This window comes from Pseudorasbora parva, chromosome 25 (genome assembly GCF_024679245.1).
Source record: "Pseudorasbora parva isolate DD20220531a chromosome 25, ASM2467924v1, whole genome shotgun sequence".
Classification (NCBI taxonomy): Eukaryota; Metazoa; Chordata; class Actinopteri; order Cypriniformes; family Gobionidae; genus Pseudorasbora; species Pseudorasbora parva.
Window position 1 is genome coordinate 31,834,695 of NC_090196.1, and position 21,356 is coordinate 31,856,050.

General features: G+C 37.1%; 1 protein-coding gene across 4 annotated transcripts in view; it reads left to right on the forward strand.

The window, feature by feature from the left end:
- The first annotated feature begins 4,155 nt into the window (after positions 1-4,155).
- The window catches only part of LOC137065527 (transcriptional enhancer factor TEF-3-like), a 58,221-nt gene continuing 41,020 nt past the window's right edge, over positions 4,156-21,356 (forward strand). Inside the window, exons 1-2 of one of the 4 annotated variants that reach the window (XM_067437201.1) lie at positions 4,156-4,330; positions 14,100-14,420. In XM_067437201.1, coding sequence (XP_067293302.1) covers positions 14,414-14,420 — 7 coding nt within the window. In that variant the 5' untranslated portion in view covers positions 4,156-4,330; positions 14,100-14,413. The remainder of the gene's footprint in view (positions 4,331-14,099; positions 14,421-21,356) is intronic. The other 3 variants (XM_067437200.1, XM_067437199.1, XM_067437202.1) reach the window with 3 other exon arrangements.

Genomic DNA, 21,356 nt, shown 5'->3' on the forward strand with positions numbered 1-21,356 from the left:
GATCTCTTTATGAAAAAAAAAAAAAAAGTGGAAAAGTGGAAGTTGCTTAGACTGTCAATGGAGGGACAGAAATCTAGCAGGAGCGCTTAACTCTTAGCAGTGTGAACAAGTGAACACACGGAGTAACATCATAACATCATTTTAAACACACTTAAATGTATCTAATATGATAAACAGAGCTGTTTTAACTTATACTCATGACCGGAAGAGTGGATCAGTTCAGGCCCCCGGCAACTGTGTCCCGTCCCGTCATAATAAAAGTCCCGGTATTCGCAAGCGTTGTGTTTGTGTATCAATCGCTCCAGCAGCCGTGCTCAGCTCCACAACACTCGCTCCTGCTCTGCTTCACTACAGTAACGTTAATAACCGCATCCATCAAAATGATTTCTGCCCGAGTCCTATTTTCCACCGGCTGTGATGTGAAGACCACATGTCCCAAGATACTATGCTCAAACTTTGCGTCATCAAACTACGCCTTTGTTTTGAATAGGCGTCCTCCAGTGGACGGAAAGTTACACAGTGCACCTTTAAGAAACTTTTAGTTATAATGGAATTAATTTAAGGACAGACCATTTTTTTCCAGTATATACCACTGTTGAATAAAAATAGATAAAAAGCAATTTTGTAAAACTGCTGTACCGAAATCTTACCGAACCGTGACTTTAAAACCGAGGTACGTACCGAACCGTCAGATTTGTGTACCGTTACACCCCTAGGGCCCTGAATTTCCTAAATTGCCGGCACTGCAAAAAAAAGTGTTCTTCCTCAGGATTTTTGATTTCCAGTATAAATATCTTAACATCCTTAGATCAAGATGCTTTTAATGACATACAAAATTAAAAATGTTTTTGAGAAATGTAACAAAATTAACCAAGTTTATCCTTAAAACACGAACAGATAGCCTATCTGTCATTGGGTATGAAAATTCAGGGCTCGATATTAACGCTTGTCCGGGACAAATGGGTTTTTTGAAGGGACAAGTGAAAAAGAATTTTACTTGCCCGACGGACAAGAGCCTGATTAAAACAAAAAATAACTCGCTAATCACCAAAATGCACGAATGATTGTGCATTAAATTAGTGTAAGTGGCGATCGATAGTGGATAATAATATATGATGAACTGACGATAATAAGGTCGCGCTGTTGACGCTCGCGCATCTCGAGGAGAAATTAACGTACAACACTAGAGTGTTTAAGCCGTTTCCTGAATACCATCACGACTGAAAATGACACTGATTTCATATGAAAGTTTCATAAACAATTAATTAACATTCACTAACATTCACTTAAAGTCACTTTCATTTAAGATGCAATATTAAGTGTTTTGTTCTATTTTAGCAGCGAAAGTCGTTCATTTGCAGAACCGTAACGCGTCTCACAGCAACACGTGTGTTACTGAACGATTCAGCATTTGAATGAATCGTTTGAATGAACGACTCAGTGACTCACTCATTAAGACGGCCACCTGCTGCTGCCACCTACTGGAGGTTTAGTTTCATGTTTAAACATACTTTCCAACATTTATTTTTTGTTTATTCAAAACTACAAATCTCAAAACATTATTTAATGCAGTTGTAATTTTTCAGTGTAAATTATTTAATTAGATTGGTAACAGCCCTCTATAGTGTCTTATTTTAATGTAATGTATTTATCAAATTTAACAATATAAAATGAAACCTGAAGCATAGCCTATAATAAGATTAGGGGGAAATGCCCTTTATAAAAGATAAAAATATCACAAATTTGAAATGATATATATATATATATATATATATTTCAAATATGATACTATCTATCTATATATATATATATATCACAAATATGCAGATTTAAATATGTCAAAGCTGACTGAACATTGGTAAAAATATTGCTTCAGAATGAATTATAGTTACAACACACACACACACACACAAAATTAAATAAAAATCTTTAATAAAAAGCTAATTTTTTACTCGGACAAGAACATGAACATGCTTAATGTCAAGCCCTGAAATTACTTGCATTTGAATTAAGTTTTTGCTGTACACATCGGCAGATATTTGTTCTTGTCTTAATCATAAAATTCACACGATTTCTTCTCAGACTTTAAGCTATTTTTTCTCAAATGTAATAAAAAGTTACGGAGATCTGTTGGAAATTGTATTTTCATTCATTGAAGTGTCACTAATAAAACTCATTGTGTGCTTAGACATTCACATTTAGAGAACATACTGAGTTACACAAAGTTATGTTCCCTTTAATTCCTTCAATTTCCTTAAATTGGTCTTAAAGATGTCCCTGCAGAAACCCTGCTCTGGATCCTCAGGTTGTGTTTCAGAGGTGCAGTTCTGTCGGCGTCCTGTGGAGGGCTCCAGAACATGTTGAACACACAACAACCTGTCTGAGCTTTTCCATTCAAAACTTTTCTGTGAATTTAACATTAAAAAACAAAACAAAAAACAGGCAAGCTGTTGACGTTGCCTCTACTCCAGGAAAAGACACTGTCCAAACCAAACAAACAGTATGTCCATGGTTATTTTTTTGCACAGTGATAATTTCCTGGAGTAGAATGTAAATAAATTGCTATATGAATATGTCAATAATTCACTACAGTGGGACGTATATTTGAAAGCACCATTTTTGTACCATGCTACCTACTGTACATTACTTTTGTGCAGTTCTCCAAACGAGGGTTCACCATTCAAAAAACAGGCAGAGTTAGTAGTAAAGAGCATTATGCCTGTACCACGGTATTTACACTGTAAAACAAAAAAATTGGTAACTGGTATTTTTAATATTTTTTAAAGTGTAATAATAACAGAAAATTGTGCATAATTATATGCAACCAAATCCCAATCCTTCCCTAACCCTATAGTAAGTACACATGGTTCATTATTATTACTTAGTAATTAAATATAGTTACACTGTAAAATTGACACCTTTAACGATTTGTCATCATTTGTCAAATCAACTTAGATGAATAATGTGGATCAGATATCATAATATTTTGAGTTTCTGTTTATTAAACTAATCTTCTTTGTTGCATTAACTCAAATGTTTAATTTCACTGAACTTAAAATTTAAAGATCGGTCCATTAACTTACGTTTTTAAGTTAGTAATTTTTTACAGTGTACATGTTCTCCAAGGCATAAATCATGGTAGTATACCAAGTTTTTTCTGGTACTTTTTGTAAATAATGTTCGGGGTCTTACTTTATAATAACAAAACAGTTATTATTAAGAGTTTTATCACCATTATTATTATTATTACTTCCCTCATACACTATATATTGAAGGAACACAAGAAGAGAATTGCACATAAAAAGATGAGATCGACTATATTTGTTACACACACACACACACACACACACACACACACACACACACACACACACACACACACACACACACACACACACACACACACACACACACACACACACACACACACACACACACACACACACACACACTGCCCCTTAACCTACCCATCACAGGAAACATTCTGCATTTTTACTTTCTCAAAAAAAAAAAAAAAACTTCTCTATGATTTATAAGTTGTTTTCCTCATGGGGACCTAAAACACACACACTCACACACACACACACACACACACACACACACACACACACACACACACACACACACACACACACACACACACACACACACACACACACACACACACACACACACAACCGATCAAAAGTTTGGGGTCTGTAAGATTTTTTCACAGAAATCTGTTCTTTCCACCACGGCTGCATTTATTGTATCAAAGATACATTAAAACGGTATCAACTTTTTATTCAAGACACAAGTCCATAGAGACAACACAATACAAATAATAATACAAAAAAAGTATAACTATGAAATATTGTTTTCTGTACTATGAATACATGTTCAAATGTGATCAAAGCTGTATTTATCATCATTACTCCAGTCTTCAGTCACATCCTTCAGAAATCAATGTTTAAAAATAAAAAAGTGGGAAAACATTGTTACAAAACCATCTTTTAATATTTAACATAAAGAAAGTGAGTTTTTTCAAAGACACTTTTCTATGACTTGTATGGCACTGCAGTCTCACACACTGACCAGAACAATGTGAATCCCTCTGGATCCAGGCTTATTTCCTTTTCTCTCCACACCAAGGCTGCTCCTTTTTCCTTTTTAACCCGGAGACCTCCCCTCACACCTCCCTCTCTCCCTCTCTCCCTCCCTCCTCCTGTCTTCTCCTCACGTTATACTGCAGCCAATTCCTGAAATTCCAGCCTTCCTAGCGCGCTTCCAGTCACTCAGGCAGATTTTTACCCCCAAAACACTTCATTTACCCCACTGTTGCCACGGACAGGTAAGAGTTTTATTTCTTTATTTACAGTACGTAATTCATGGTGACATTTGTTTGTATAATTATTTTAAAAACTAAGTGTTTGTGAAGTAAAATAACTCGTACACAGCTGTAGAGACCTTCCTCTCACACAACGAGCTCACTCAAGGGCTTATTCTGACACATGATGACGAAACGTGATGCAACAACGGAATGTTTGGAATTGTTGGAATTTTTTACCGAATTCCCGCGTTCTTTTTTTCTGCTCGACTTCCTGCGCAACGGCCGGAAACTTTCTGAGGAACTTTAATCGCGTCACAGGCGCGCGGGCGCTCAGCAGGAACGCGTGTGGCGGGAATATCAGTTCGTTAAATATTTAGCGCATTATCGCGAGTAGAAACTATATCTATTTTTTGTTGTTAAATACTAGCAAATATATGCAGGGGTTATCTCTTCATATGAACTGGTTTAATAGGCTTAAGTGGAAAATGTATATAGGCTAATATAAAATAAATACAAAATATATAGGCCTATTTGATCCATTGATTTTGCCTGTTTAATAACTGTGGAAATATTATTATCGATTGTTTTGGTTTAAGCTAGCAGTAGCACTTAATATTAATATTATAGTATATATATATATTTGTAATTATTGTAATCCAATGTTTATTCATTCATGAAATTGTTCATCAAATATTAGGCCTAGTCTAGCCTACTCTGTTTTAATTCACTTCAAACGTATAAATTATCATTTAAATGTGTACGGTTTTTTACTTAAAAGTTCTTTGAGTTTAAAAAGCTTCTATATCTATCTATCTATCTATCTATCTATCTATCTATCTATCTATCTATCTATCTATCTATCTATCTATCTATGTCTGTCTGTCTGTCTGTCTGTCTATCTGTCTATCTTTCTATCTTTCTATCTTTCTATCTATCTATCTATCTATATTGGCTTGGGCACCAATAATTTAATATTCTGATAGAATAATTAAAAAGGGATGATAACTCTGAAATAACAGAGAAAGGAAATCTGGGAATAATGTGATCAAAACATTGTTTTTTTTTTTTTTTTTTTTTTGTTCCAGCTCTGCTCATCTTGAGATGCTTTTTAAGGAGTCCACAATTATTTATTTCACAAAAATATTTCGTCAAGAAAATCAGATGTATAATTTAGCATTTGTCAACCAGATTCCTGTTCAAGCACATCTAGGACCATGAGACACATCCAGCATCCACATGTTTGACTGCTGCTTGTGTATATTTTTATGATTTGGTAGATCACTGTTTGGGTCTTTTGTATTTTTAGTTATGGTTATTAGAAAAATGAATGATCGTCTGGGTTAAAGGGTTAGTTCACCCAAAAATGAAATGTCTGTCATTAACTCCTCTCCTTAATGTCGTTCCTCACCCGTAAGACCTCCGTTCATCTTCACACACAGTTTAAGATATTTTATATTTAGTCTGAGAGCGTATGCAAGTGTATGCACACTATACTGTCCATGTCCAGAAAGGGAATAAAAACATCATCACAGTAGTCCATATGAGACATCAGTGGGTTAATTAGAGTCTCTTGAAGCAGAGAAAATACATTTGGGTCCAAAAATAACAAAAACTACGACTTTATTCAGCATTGTCTTCTCTTCCGCGTTTGTTTTCAATCCTCAAATAAAGATTTAAACGGTTATGAATCAGCGGATTGATTAATGATTCGGATTGCGCATCAAACTGCTGAAATCACGTGACATTGGTGATCTCAATCATGAACATATGGACTACTTTGATGTATAGTGTGCACTGTGCATACACTTGCATACGCTCTCGGACTAAATATAAAATATCTTAAACTGTGTGTGAAGATGAACGGAGGTCTTACGGGTGTGGAACGACATTAGGGAGAGGAGTTAATGACAGACATTTCATTTTTGGGTGAACTAACCCTTTAATGCTCCACCGACAGCGGCGACTTAAAGAGCTCATGAGCGCAGCGTCCGGATATTTTGAGAGTTGGGTTGAGGCGTCAGTGCCCGGGGGACGTAATATTGTCCCGGAGCAACAGGTGGAATGAGGCCGGTGCCCACCTGCTCACCGCACTGGAGGGAGGGTGAAGGAATTATTGTTCTTTTAATAAAAAGCCTCATGAAAACACAGGGAAGCTTTATGAAATGCAGCATCAGGCCTCATTAGAGCTTCACCTGCCTCATCTGTGTCTCCTGCGGAGCTCAGGGCCACTCTCACCCTCCTCCATTTTGTTTTTGTTCTGAATATGTTTTTATCGTGTGAACAAACACATATGCTGTTTAATTGGTTTACCGACTCGTGATCAATATTTGCATTCTAGATTCGTTCTGCAGTCGTACATTAAGACAAATGCACACAGCTGTCCATACAAATGTGCATGTTTATGGAAGTGTGTGTGTGTGTGTGTGTGTGTGTGTGTGTGTGTGTGTGTGTGTGTGTGTGTGTGTGTGTGTGTGTGTGTGTGTGTGTGTGTGTGTGTGTGTGTGTGTGTGTGAATATCTCCCTTCAAGTGAGGGAGTCAGAGTGTGTATTGTGATTATTAGGATCAGGAATTGTATGACACACACACACACACTCTCACTCTCTCACTCTCTCAATGACACACACACACACACACACACACACACACACACACACACACACACACACACACACACACACACACACACACACACACACACACACACACACACACACACACACACACACACACACACACACACACACACACACACACACACACACACACACACACACTGCCCCTAAACCTACCCATCACAGGAAACATTCTGCATTTTTACTTTCTAATAAAACTCCTCCTGTCTGATTTATAAGCCTTTTGTAAAGTGGGGCCATGGGTAATGTCCTCATATTTCACCCTCTCCTGTAATACCTGTGTCATACCCATGTATACCACATTATACACAATGATTTGTGTCCTAATATTTCACAAAAACAAGCACACACACACACACACACTTTTTTTTTTGCACACAGACACACTCTCTCACACACTCTCTCTCTCACACAGACACACAGATTCTATATTTTAATCACATCAGATTACACCATTAAATGTTGTATTTGCGTTGCTGCAGCGTTAGCCATGTTTAACCTTTAAGGCAGTTGTGTTGTTTTAGTGCTATTATCACGTTAACACGCTGTTATAAGAGACGCTCTTAACGAGACACTCGCGCTGTGTCAGGAACTTGATCAGAGCCGACCGCCTCCTCCAGCTACACTGTTATTGGTCAAACAATATGAGCTTTAAATTAATGTACAGCCCATAGCTAAAATCATGTGTGCGTGTGCGTGTGTGTGTGTGTGTGTGTGTGTGTGTGTGTGTGTGTGTGTGTGGGTGTGTGCGTAGGTTCACAGCTTTACATTCCACCCCTGATTAAAGTGGTTTTGGTTGTGTGTTTGTCTTATGCTCTGTGAGTCGTTTGCTCTGTATGTTTGTAACACACACATTCATGTACATCTGTGTGTGAGTGTATGTGTGCGTGTGTGTGAACTGGAAATGTTTTTTGTCATTCCAAACCTGTATGACTTTCTTCTGTGGAACACAAAAGAAGATTTTGAAGAAGATTGGGAACCAAAACAACATTGGACCTCATTGACATTCAAAAAACATTGACACTTTTCTCAAAAATATCTTCTTTTTTTCTTAAAAGAAAGACAATCCTGGTTTGGAACAACATGAAGATGAGAAAATCATGTCAAAACATTTACTGTGTGTGTGTGTGTGTGTGTGTGTGTGTGTGTGTGTGTGTGTGTGTGTGTGTGTGTGTGTGTGTGTGTGTGTGTGTGTGCGTGTGCGTGTGCGTGTTGAAAATAAATAGATATTACATATTATACATATACACTGTACATAAACGATTAAGTATAGGCTACTAAAATTATATTTTATATATATATAAACTAATGACAATGACAAAGAAAGGACATACAATTACTAAAATTAAAAATAAATATTAAAATAAAAGTTATTTCAAGATAGTCAAAAATACTATAATACCACAGGAAATATACAGGCTTTTTGTTTTGTTTTTGAAGTCGTAGAAAGTGTGTAAAAGTGCTATATTTGAAATGGTGCTATATTAATTAACTTCGAGGGCATCAGTTCACACACTTACAAACAACGCAATTCCAAGAATTCCCCTAAAACGTTTGAGAAAAACATATACTTGTGTGTAATACTAATGGTTTAGATCAAGCTCAGTTCATGGAGGGCCACAGTCCTGCAGACTTCTAGCCTGACAAGCCAGACCCACATCAAGATGTTTGGTCTGGAAACTCACCATTGACAGCTCAATCTGAGGGGCGGATAAACGGCTGTCTTTCAAACTCCATCTGCACGCGATAGGATAGCGCTACACCAACCAGAGCTAGCTAACAGATTAAACATTCACCGTATCCGGTCGGCAAAACTCCGAACACATCTTCCCTTCTTAAGAATGACTTCAGTGCCGTTCTTTGTTCTTTTCTCAGAGAAAAGCTTAACTCCGGGGGCCCTATCTTGCACCCAGCGCAATTGACTTTGTACGCCGCCGCATGTGTCATTCCTATTTTGCACCCGCGCAAAGCGCGCTTTTCCCTCCACAGAAGCACGTCGCTAAACTAGTGAATGACCTTGCGCTCCCTGGGCGGTTCAGCGCAAAAAAAGGAGGCGTGTTCCGGCGCAAACAATCCCTGGTGCTATTTTGCTGTTCCATTAAACAATTGCGCCACTGACCAGAAAAAACCTGGTCTAAAGTCAGTGGCGCGTTGCGCGTTGTTCATTGTGTATTTTAAGGGCGCATGCTTGACCATAATGTATAGCGTGCACAACGCGCATACACTTTGCTCATGTAATCTACACAGATGCAACAGTTATTTTTGCAAATCATAAATTGTTACACTAAAAAAATATTAACACGAGATGACGGAAATCATTGTGGTGTGCCACGAAGATGTGAAAAAATAGGCATAAATCTACAAATGATTCAGGCTAATTGTAGTAATTAAGGATCAGACCTGTTTGCCCAATAGTGGCAAGACATATATGTATATAAGGACATCTGACAAATTGGTTTGTCCGTCAAGAACCAGGAAAAAAAATCGACTGAAAAACTGAAAAAACTGTTTAACTGACGCTATTGGGTGGGTTTCTCCCATCCCCATACAACACAACTTCTCTGTCTTTCACTGCTCTTACAAGAACATCAGTCTCCTCGGCTGTGAACCGCTCCTGGCGTGCGCCTGGTAAATACGCCATAATAATAGCGATCCATAATGGAACTTGCGCAGCTGCTTTTAAAGGGAATGTTGGATGATGCTCTCATTGGTTTATTCACGTTACGCCCAAACCACACCTATGAATAATGAAGCTACTTCAGACCAACCCATTTTAGATTTGCGCCAGGCGCAAGAGCCATTTATCCCGCTGGGAAAATAGCAACAGCGCCGAGACCCGCCCACAAAGTTACTTGCGCTTCGCGCTTTGACACTCGCGTTTCAGATCGTTAAAATAGGGCCCCAAGTCTTCCAGAGTCGCGGTCAGAGCTGATTCGAAAGACCGCCGTTCGCCAGTTTCTGTGTTACTAGAAGCACGCAAGCGCAACTCGGCCGTCGTTATGTTAACGCCCGTTTCACACATACTCCGTCTGCAGTGCGTGTGCGGTGCGTGTTGCGTTGCGTATGCGTTGCAGGAGCCCCACACCCTGTAGTCCTTTCACATATGCTGCGTTTGCAGTCCGCAACTGATCCGCTTTTACATACCACAAACACAGCATTTATTAATGATTTTTTAATTTAAAATCCAGAAGTTGTTACTGATCATAGCTCATCAGAATTGCAATTCTCTTTGTTTAATCTTTCTGAGTAGACAGGTTAACGTAGGCTACAAGCCTACATTTAAACAACATTTTTTTCAATTCATTAATTCATATTTATATATAAATATTCTTTAGATTTAGCTCACACAAAAGGCAAAACATTTAAACATAGGTTATAGCCTAAAATCATAAACATTTTAAATTAGAAACTTAGAATAGGCTATTCAAAAACAGCCGACTCTCGTCTTTTCTTTCGTTTTTAAACCCTTTGAAAAGAAATCCTGCAGGTCAAAAATAACTTTGCATTTCACCTCCAAGAAAGTACGAGTGCTCTCCATTACGGCACATTTTTTTTTAACCTAAATGCCAGATAAGGTGTCGTTTTGTTGCTTTACTTGAGAAAAAAAGCCATGTGTTGACTTTGAAACAAGAGTATATTTTAAATGATATGCATCCGTGTTGTAATTACTAGACTTTCGCGTCAGTACATGTTTATTTTAATGCGAACAATGTTCTATCACTTTAATGCAGCAACGCAACGCAGCGCAGCGCAGCAAAAAATAGACTCGGTACCAAAACGATCCGTGCACTGCTGCAGACGCAACGCTCCTGGAACGGACTGACGGACTGCATCCGCGTGCAGTGTGAAAGCTGTCATCCGTTAACATGGGTACGGAAAAAAATACGCAACGCACACGCACTGCAGACGGAGTATGTGTGAAACGGGCGTAAGTCCCACCCACTGACTCTATGCACGATGTGACACTCGCAGCAGATTAGATTTGCTGCCGCTAGGGTGCGTCTAGATTTCTAGGCTAGCAGACTTTAGCTTCAACCCTAAACACCTGATCCCACTAATCAAGACCTTCAGGCTTTTTTGACAACATGCTTTAAAAGTTTTGCACTCCGGGTTAACACGGATGTCTCTGTTAAACTCATGAAGTGGAAATGACAGAAAGCAAAGCGTGTGTTTTAATTTGAGTGAGCCCTGATCAGGTCTCTTTAAATATCTGTGACTGGCTGCAGGTTACTAGACTGATGTGGGGTCACTCTGCGTCCCCTAGTAATGTGATTTCCGAACCAAGCCGTTTTTTCCAAGTGGGATTATGAAGTCTTGGGAGCTTTCTGATAATGCTGATGACTGAGGTTTCGCCTCTTACCTGACTGTAAATCAAACTGATCGTGCAGACTAAACCGTAAGGTCTAGAGACTCGAAACTTGGTCTGATGGTAGGTCTCAATTTAGAAATAGGTTGGCCAATAGGGGGCGCTTCAGCGATCAAAATCATGAAAAAGCTAGAGACAAACAAGTTGTTTTCACCATTCATTTTTTCCGCCATTTTGAATTTGGTCCAGAACCTATAATTTTGCGAACAAGTCCTAGGTTTTTCAAAATATTCTCTGGAGAGAAAATATGAATTATTAATAATAAAAAAAATAGAAATTTATATTCACGGCCGCTAAGAGGCGCCAAAATGTTTGATGTGGGCGGGGACACTTTTACTAAAATGCCTATAACTCTTGAACAGAACTAAATATTCTCACCAAATTTGGTACACATGTTATTGAGCTCAATCTGAGGTCAAATAAAGAAATCTTGCAGTTTGGCCACTAGGGGGCGCTACAACAGGAACAAAACTTGAAAATAGCTAAAACAACGCAACCGCTAGTCTGAGATACTTGAAAATTGGCATGCAGTGTCTTCGTCCAAAGACTTGCCCAAAGGTGCCATGACTGTTTATGAGGGCATATGTGTGTCTCAAACATCGGGCAATGATGTTTGAGCACCTATTAGACAAGTTTAATAGAGGCTGATCAGAACGAAACTTGGTGGGCCTGTTTGACTCATGAAAGAAATCGGCACCTGGAGTGTGTAAACGATTGAATTTTACGCAAAGTTACACACACACACACACACACACACACACACACACACACACACACACACACACACACACACACACACACACACACACGCACACACACACACACACACACACACACACACACACACACACACACACACAATATAATATCTCAAATCATATGTTAGATCTCCTCATTCTGAACAATTGGCCTGAAAATCCACGGTTGTCAATCAAATCGTTCATTAAATATTTGCGACTATGTAAAAAAAACCTACTTTTGCGGACTAGTTCTAGGTTTTTCTTAGCTGAACCTCAGTAAAACCAATGCAGTACAATTCTCTGGACTCTGAACTTTACCCTTTGGATAGCTATAACTGGGTCTTTTAGTAAATGAGTGTGGCCAAGTGCATGCAAAAGCCTAAACTTCTAATCGAAAACTCAGAACATCATGAAAATAGGTGAGCACATGCGACATATGATTCTAAACAAGCACGCAAACTTTTATGGAGATCAGACCATGGGTGATTTTAAAAACATATTTCCTTAGTTAATTCCCTGTATTGGCTGTAAATTATATTTCCCATCTATAATCTAAGTGGTTACATGCTTGCTAAATTAAAACATTGGCTTAAGTGCCTTAAACCGCTTGAACCCCAGTAATCACAGCTATATTTTTTTCATTGAATCTTCTGAGAATAAATTAAAGGCACAATATGTAATATTTTTGGCATACAATATGTAGCATTTTTAATGGATTCACACACCCCTTTTTATGCTTCTACTCCCACAAAAGTTTCACAAAGTCACACAAAAGTCCCTTACTGAATGTTTGATGTTTTAACACCAGTTTCGTTATTTTGCTGTAAAAAATGTTTGTCCATAAATACAAAGTCTCATGTTAATATGTGAAAGCAGTAGTAAGATAATGACCTGACCTTATTTTTTGCCGTCTTCATGAATTTCTGGCGTTCAGCACCATTTGTCCAGATAAACTTTTGTGTGCTACATAGCCACAAGAATATTAAGCAAATGTGGTGACAGCGCCACCTACTGTTATTAAACTTTATTACACGGCTCTGTGAAATACTTGATTCTGATTGGTCAATCGCGCATTCCAGCGGTATGTTATTTCCAGATAACAACCGCTCATCCGGGTACTACGAGTTATCTTGACCGGTTCTACTTCTATGCTTAACGCTGGCGCCTGCTTGTGGCTTAAACAGCCACGGCTACAATGTAAGACTTCAAGGCGGGTTTCCTTTATAAAGTTTTATATATGTATATTTTTCTTACACAAACGCATCGATTTGAATCAGAAGGCTCTATTAACCCATCGGAGTCGTGTGGAGCACGTTATTTGACGTTCCCTAAATGACATTCATTTTTTATGGACTTCAAAAACAGCAACAACTGCTGGGATTAACGTTAGCCTGGACTTTTTAAATATAACTCTGATTGTATTTGTCTTAAAGAAGAATGTCATAAACACCTACGATAACTTGAGGGTGAATAAATCATAGGCTTGGTTTCATTTTTGGGTGAACTAACCCTTTCAGCATTCATTTTCAACATTTAGCAGCAATAGATAAAGGCTTAAAGCAGTTTGCGTAAGAGCTAATAAAATATTTAATTTAAAGACAATATTTTGTGTCTAATTTATTTGAGTAGCCGTGTTATAAGCGGGATAATGTACACCCAGCCGGTTCGCTTTGCGCCTCCGCTTCGCGTCGGGGTCCTGATCACTCTGTCGCGGTTTATTCTGCTATAACAGCCAGCTGGGTGTACATTATCCCTTACATATGTTTTTGTTAATTTTAGCTATAATTTAACTATTGCGTTGTCAGAGAAAACATTTACTTTTAAGCAATATTATGTTTGAAAATGAGGTTTTTACTTATAGGTAATTCAAAAATTATTTGGGAAAAATGTACATATTTAAGTTGGACTTCAGTAAAATGAAGGTAGACTAATGTAAAGAATTGGATTGAACTCTTTAAAAATTATCAATGCTCTCAGCCGTCTAATACAAATTAAATATTTGAATTGTAAGATTTGAGCTCTAATGCAACTAAACATGTTCCCTCTGTAGGATTGAGCTTCTGCCCGGTTCCGGATCTGGGAAAGCACTTAATTTGCCCACCACGGAGCCTCACCCGCCCTGTCATTCCTGCCAGGATCCACTAGGGTGTTTTGTTCTCTCCCACCACCATCCTGTCGTCCGAGTGGGTATCAGCGTCCTCTCCGGGGGGCGCTAGCGAGGAGCTGAGCGAGGGGTTGGATAAGCCTCTGGAGAATGATGCAGAGGGCGTGTGGAGTCCGGATATTGAGCAGAGCTTTCAAGAGGCACTGGCGATTTATCCACCCTGTGGTCGACGCAAGATCATTCTCTCCGATGAGGGCAAGATGTACGGTATGCCCCTCCCCTTTTGCCTCTCTGCATTTTCTCTGCAGCCAATCTGGGATTTTGATGAGATTTCTGCACCAATACTGACTGAAAGATTGGTTGGTTGATTGATTGTATTAGTAGGCTTGGTGGATTGGTTTGGTTGGGTTGATTGGGTTGTTTGGTTGGTTGGTTGGGTTGATTGGTTGGTTGGGTTGGTTGGTTGTTTGAATGATTGGTTGATCGGTTTGTTTGTTTGTTTGTTTGAATGGGTTGGTTGGTGTAATAGATTGGGTTGATTGATTGGTTATTTGGGATGGTTTGTGGATTTGGTTTGGTTGAGTTGGGTTGATTGGTTGGTTGATTGGTTGGTTGGTTTGTTGGTTGGGTTGATTGGGTGTGTTGATTAATTGGTTGATCGGGTTTGTTGGTTGGTTGATTGGTTTGGTGGATTTGGTTGGTTGAGTTGGGTTGGTTGAGTTAGTTTGTTGGTTGGTTGATTAATTGGTTTGGTGGATTTAGTTGGTTGGTTTATTGATTTGTTGGTTGATTGGTTTGGTGGAATTAGTTGATTGATTGGGTTGGTTGATTGACTGGTTGGTTGGTTGATTGGTTTGGTGGATTTAGTTGATTGATTGGGTTGGTTGGTTGATTGACTGGTTGGTTGATTGGTTTGGTGGATTTAGTTGATTGATTGGGTTGGTTGGTTGATTGACTGGTTGGTTGATTGGTTTGGTGGATTTAGTTGATTGATTGGGTTGGTTGGTTGATTGACTGGTTGGTTGGTTCGTTGGGTTGATTGGGTTGGTTGACTGGTTGGTTGATTGGTTGATCGGTTTGTTGGTTGATTGGTTGGTTGATCGGTTAGTTGGGTTGGTTGGTTCGTTGGGTTGATTGGGTTGGTTGATTGATTGGTTGATCGGGTTGGTTGGTTGGTTGGTTGGTTGGTTGATTGACTGGTTGGTTGATTGGTTTGGTGGATTGAGTTGATTAATTGGGTTGGTTTGTTGGTTGGTTGGTTGATTGATTTGTTGGTTGATTTTGTTGGTTGGGTTGGTTGGTTGGTTGATTTGGTTGGTTAATTTGTTAATTAATAGGTTGATTGATTAGTTGATTGGGTTGGTTTATTTGGTTGGTTAATTTGTTAATTAATAGGTTGATTGGGTTGGTTGATTAATTGGTTGGACAAGCAAAACATTTTTACATTTCTTTCTGACAAAACAAGTTTTTTTGTTGCTTGTCCATTATACAGATATGTATTATTTACTATATGATATATATTTACTTTTTAATTTATTTGTTTCAATTAGTTGTGCGGCACTAATCTGTATATGCATCGCGATAAATAGCCTGTAGCCAATGTGTGTTTTGACTATAAATGTCTGTCTGTCTGTCTGTCTGTCTGTCTGATGCAGACATGTTGATGGCAAAAAACGACCCGATGATGGGTTGGTGCAGGTTGATTTGGACCGAACGCTGGATGAGAATGAAAGCGAGAGGATGTTTGTCTGTCATCTTCCGATCAGCTGTAGCTTCATAAAGCCGTGTCAATATCGCTGCAGAGGTGGTGAGGGGGGGTCGTAGGGGGCAAAAGGGGGCATCTGGGGTGGATCTATCAGTCCAAGGGTTGGGGCCGGTAGTTTGGGAGCGGCAAAGCGCGTCCGGAATGGCACGCTATGGGCGTCCAGAGCTCCGAGTTCAAGGCAGAGAGGGTGTAACCCGACACGAGAATGGACGTTTACCCTTTGAGCATGTGCGACGGAGAGGGACAAATAAACACAAAGAGGGGGTGACAGAGCGCTGCGGTTTGCACCTGTTTCTGCGGCCCCCGCTTACGACCCTGTTGAGTGAGTTTGTGTGTGTGTTGCCTTTCAGTTCACCTCCAGCTGCTTCTTCTCAAGCACACAGACATGACTGGATTTACAGCAGAGAGAGAGGGAGAGAGAGAGAGAGAGAGAGAGAGAGAGAGAGAGAGAGAGAGAGAGAGAGAGAGAGAGAGAGAGAGAGGGGGGGGGGGGGGGGGCTCTCTCTCCTCCTGATAGTATTAACACTAGGATTACATCGAGCTCAGCATCAGCCACTATCGGCTCAGACAAATCACTCATCATGCGTAATCCATCAATACTCATCACCTCTCAACCGGTCAAGCTGCGAACGGGATAGTTCACACCAAAATTAAAATTGACATTAATTTCTTTGGCTCATGGCATTCAAAGCCTTCAAATTTGTTTCCTCACACATACAAAGCCATCATATGGCAAAATTTGTATCGTTAAATTTGAATTTGAATTAATTGTAATGAATGTAATATTATTAATATATATATATATATATATATATATATATATATATATATATATATATAATATATATATTATATATAATATATATATTAAATATATATATATATATATATATATATATATATATATATATATATATATATATATATATATATATATATAATCAAATATTTTTGAATAAACCAAACTTAACAAATTGTAATGAATTTAAAATATATATTATTAAATATAATTATATATTACATTCTGAATAAATTAATATTCATAATTTAATACAAATATTATTTAATCATATTCTTTAATCAAAAATTATATAATCATTTACACACGCTCACACACACACACACACACCACACACACACACACACACACACACACACACACACACACACACACACACACACACACACACACACACACACACACACACACACACACACACACACACACACACACACACACACACACACACACACAAGTTAAAAATAATAAAATTAAATAATACAATTAATAATAGTTAATTTTATTATTATTAATTGTATTAATGTATGTATTAATCTATTTTTATTTGAAAAAAATCTATAAATCAAGTTTAACAAATTTATTTATTAAAATATTAAATATTAAAATATATTTAACATATGAAATGAATCTATAAAATAAATGAATCAATATTTTATTTTGTAATTAAAAAACATAAACTGATATCTTTAAACCATTTATTTTTTACTCGTGTTTTAAAATGTTTTTGCATGGAAATAGAAAAATGATTCTTAAAAAAACTCGTACAGGTTTAGAATGAGAATTTTACATCATTTATGAGCTATTTATTTAATTGATAAAAAGCTGCCTCTGAATCAATCTGAATGTTTAATGAGATTAACACTGATGCAGTTTTTGTTTGGTTGTCTGTTGCGAAACATTTACAAGTGTCAAATGTGCTTTATCCAGGTTAGATGATGCAGGGTTCAGTTTAAAAGACTTTAGATTCAAAGAAGGCTGTAAAGTGTTAGTCCGACACTATATAAGTTTCTGTAGTTGAGGAAAGCGCGTGCTCCCAGTGTTCCTGAGGTCAGGAAGCAGAGCCAAAGATTTATAATGTCTCGAGCTATAAGACAAACCTCAACCCAGCAGTGATAGGCCAAAATCAGATAGAGCTTCTTTCATGGCTGCATTTGGCCCAGCAATTTCAGATAATCACGCAAATAGCGACAATCTACAGTGCTGAGCGGTGAAAGAATGACCAGTATTCCCACAATGCACTCGTGACCTTTTTCCAGAGGTTTAATAAAATTCCTCCACCGCCATCCCTTCTTCTGTATTGGTGTTATTTGCACGGAAACTCACTGGCTGTTACGTGTGTCGCACATCAGAGTTATTATCCAGCTAAGCGTACCAGCGCACTTAGGTTTGTTTGGTTTTTGGTGTGCCGGCCGGGTGAAAACTCAACAGGCTTTGCCAAAGAAAACATTTCTTGGCTTTGGTCGTCACTGTACCGTAATGCATTCCACTCTCCCGACCCGTAAATTACACACAGCCGCTGAAAGAAATACATTTGCCATGGTTTAATGGCTCCCAAGCATCTCGTCGCAAGATAAGTACCCACATAATGGAGCACTTCTCCACCTGTTCAGAAGTTGTTCAAAAAATCAGGACTTGTCGTTAAATGGACATTTTTGTGGAGGAATATGGGATGGGTGCTGTAGAAGGAGAAATCCCGGCTGTGTGACTCTCAGAAATCACATGTTGGCAAACATTTGTGCATTTTGGCTTACGAGTCGTGGATTTGTGAGGATGCAAAGTCAGCTTTTAAATAAATCAAGCGTTGGACATTTCCTAACCATGATTTTTCACTATTTTCACACAAATTAGTATTATTGTAATGAGAAAAAAATCTCTTTCTCCTTACTGTAATGTAATTAAAGTATATTAACACTACAGTTTGAAAGTTTGTGGTCTGTAGGATTTTTAATATCTTTGAAATAAGTTTCTTCTGCTCACCAAGGCTGCCTTTATTTGATCAAAAATACAGTATATATATATATATATATATATATATATATATATATATATATATATATATATATATATATATATATATATATATATATATATATATATATATATTTATATATATATATATATATATATATATATATATATATATATATATATATATATATATATATATTATATAACACTTATTTTAAATTGTAATAATATTTCACAATATTATATATATGTGAATACTGGAGAAATGATGATAAATTCATGATAAATTTGATCACAGGAATAAATTACAGCTTAAAAATATACTATATATAGTTCTCCAGTCTCAGTGTCACATGATCCTTCAGAAATTATTCTCATGATTTGATGCTCAAGAAACATTTATTATTATTATTATCAATGCTTGAAAACAATAATTTTGTGGAAACTGTGGTGCATTTTATTTTTCAGGATTGATGAACATAAAGTTCAAAAGAACAGCATTTATTAGAAATATAAATAATTTGTAACATTTTTATTATCATTTTTTAGCAGTTTTATGCATCCTTGCAGAAATAAAAGTATTATTTTCTTGATCTTGCAAAAAAAAAAAAAAAAAAAAAAAAAAGATCCTACATGCACTGTAAAAAAAGGCAAATTTTGACTTTTTGCAGTACAATCGACTTGGATGTTTAAGTTATTTCAACTTAAATTATGTTAAACTGACTTTAAAAATGAGTTATATGTTATATAACTAATAAAGAAAGTTTAACATTTCTTAACTTATTTTGATGAGTTAAAACAATGTAAAAACATGTTGTCATAACATATAATTGTTTACAGTGTACCTTAGTTTTTGTTGTTAAATTCATTTTTTACTGATTTAAATAAAGCGTCATTGTAGTGATAACACAGAACCACAGAAATAAAAATAAAAAAATATCAAAAATAATAAGGTAATGGGATTGAAAACTTAAATAATTTAAATGAAAAAATTCAACTGAACATTTTTATATATTATTTAATTTTGAAATATGACCGGAACGTGTTTTTGTATTTAATAAAATATGTTATATCTTTATTCAAAAAAATTATATTTATATATAAGATAAATTCTATATAAAGTATATACATAAATATGTATTAAATATATACATGCATGTGTGTGTATTTATATATACATGCATGTAATATTTAATAAATATGTATAATTTATATAGAATTTATCTTATATAGGCCTATAAATATTATTATTTTTTTTTAAAATAAAAATATTACAATTTCTTAAATACAGTTCATGCATGTGTGTGCACTGTAAAAAATGATCGAGATTTTAACGGTAAAAGACTGTAGAAAAGGAGTGAGTGTGTGTGCTGAGATGTGCTGTAGATGTTCATTAGCCTGCCCTGGTGTCAAACAGATGGAAAAGCGCCCCGTCCCTCACCTAGGCTTGAGTTTTCACAGGCCCGTCAGAGGCTGCTTCACGTCTGAGGTCTCTGAGTGCTGTCAGTGAGTCAGTGTGTGTTTTGTGCTGCTCTGTTGAAGATCACTCCCTCTCTTTGTTTTGCTAAGGTCACCGCGGGGTCGTGGCCCCTCAGAGGTCATCAGTGCAGGACACTGAGGAGGCTTATCAGTCTCACACACACACATGCAGACACACATGCACACATACACACACACACACACACACACACACACACACACACACACACACACACACACATACTCACACACCGGCCAACTCGGCTTTCACTCTTAAAGGAGTGGTTGATTATGATTTCAATTTTTTATTTTTTTTAACTTTAGTTGGTGTGTACACTCTTAGAAGAAAAGGGTTCTACATAGAGCCTCACAAGGTTCTATCGGCGCTACTTATTTGGAACCCCTAAAAGGTTCTATATAGAACACAATCAAATCAAAAGAGCCCTTTAGGGTTCTTTGTAAACGGGAAAAAGCTTCTATATAGACCCTTTTAGGGGTTCATTCATTATCATTTGTTTTGTCCTTTCTGTATTATATATTATTCAGTGTATTCAAATGCATTTATGAATGCATGTTAATTGTCACAAAATTCAAGATATGGGGGTTAGAAAATTTATATATATTTTATATATACTCACCATAATTTTATGTTATTACTCACCACCATTATATCTATTTATTTATTTTTCTATTTGTATTTACTATGCATTTTTCTAATTTCTTTTGCTTATGTTATCACTATTTTAATTAATTTCTATATGTAAAGCACTTTGAATTGCCATTGTGTATGAAAATGTGCTATACACTTTAAAAAATGTTGGGTTTTTTTAACCCAATGTTGGGTCAAATATGGACTAACCCAGCAGTTGGGTTGTTTTAACCCAGCGATTGGGTTGTTTTAATTCCACGGTTGGGTTAAATATTTGCTTAAGACAACCCAGTCGCTGGGTTAAAACAACCCAACTGCTGGGATAGTCCATATTTGACCCAACATTGGGTTGTTTTTTACACAGAATTTTTTAGAGTGTACAAATAAAATGGCCTTGCTTTGCCTAGTTAATCAATATTATGAAGAGTTATAAGACATTTCAGTTTTTATGCATGATTAAAATGTGAAATTAAGTTACTACAACAGTTTAATAAACAATCATTTGGGGGGGGGGGGGGGGGGGGGGGAATGCTGTTTCAC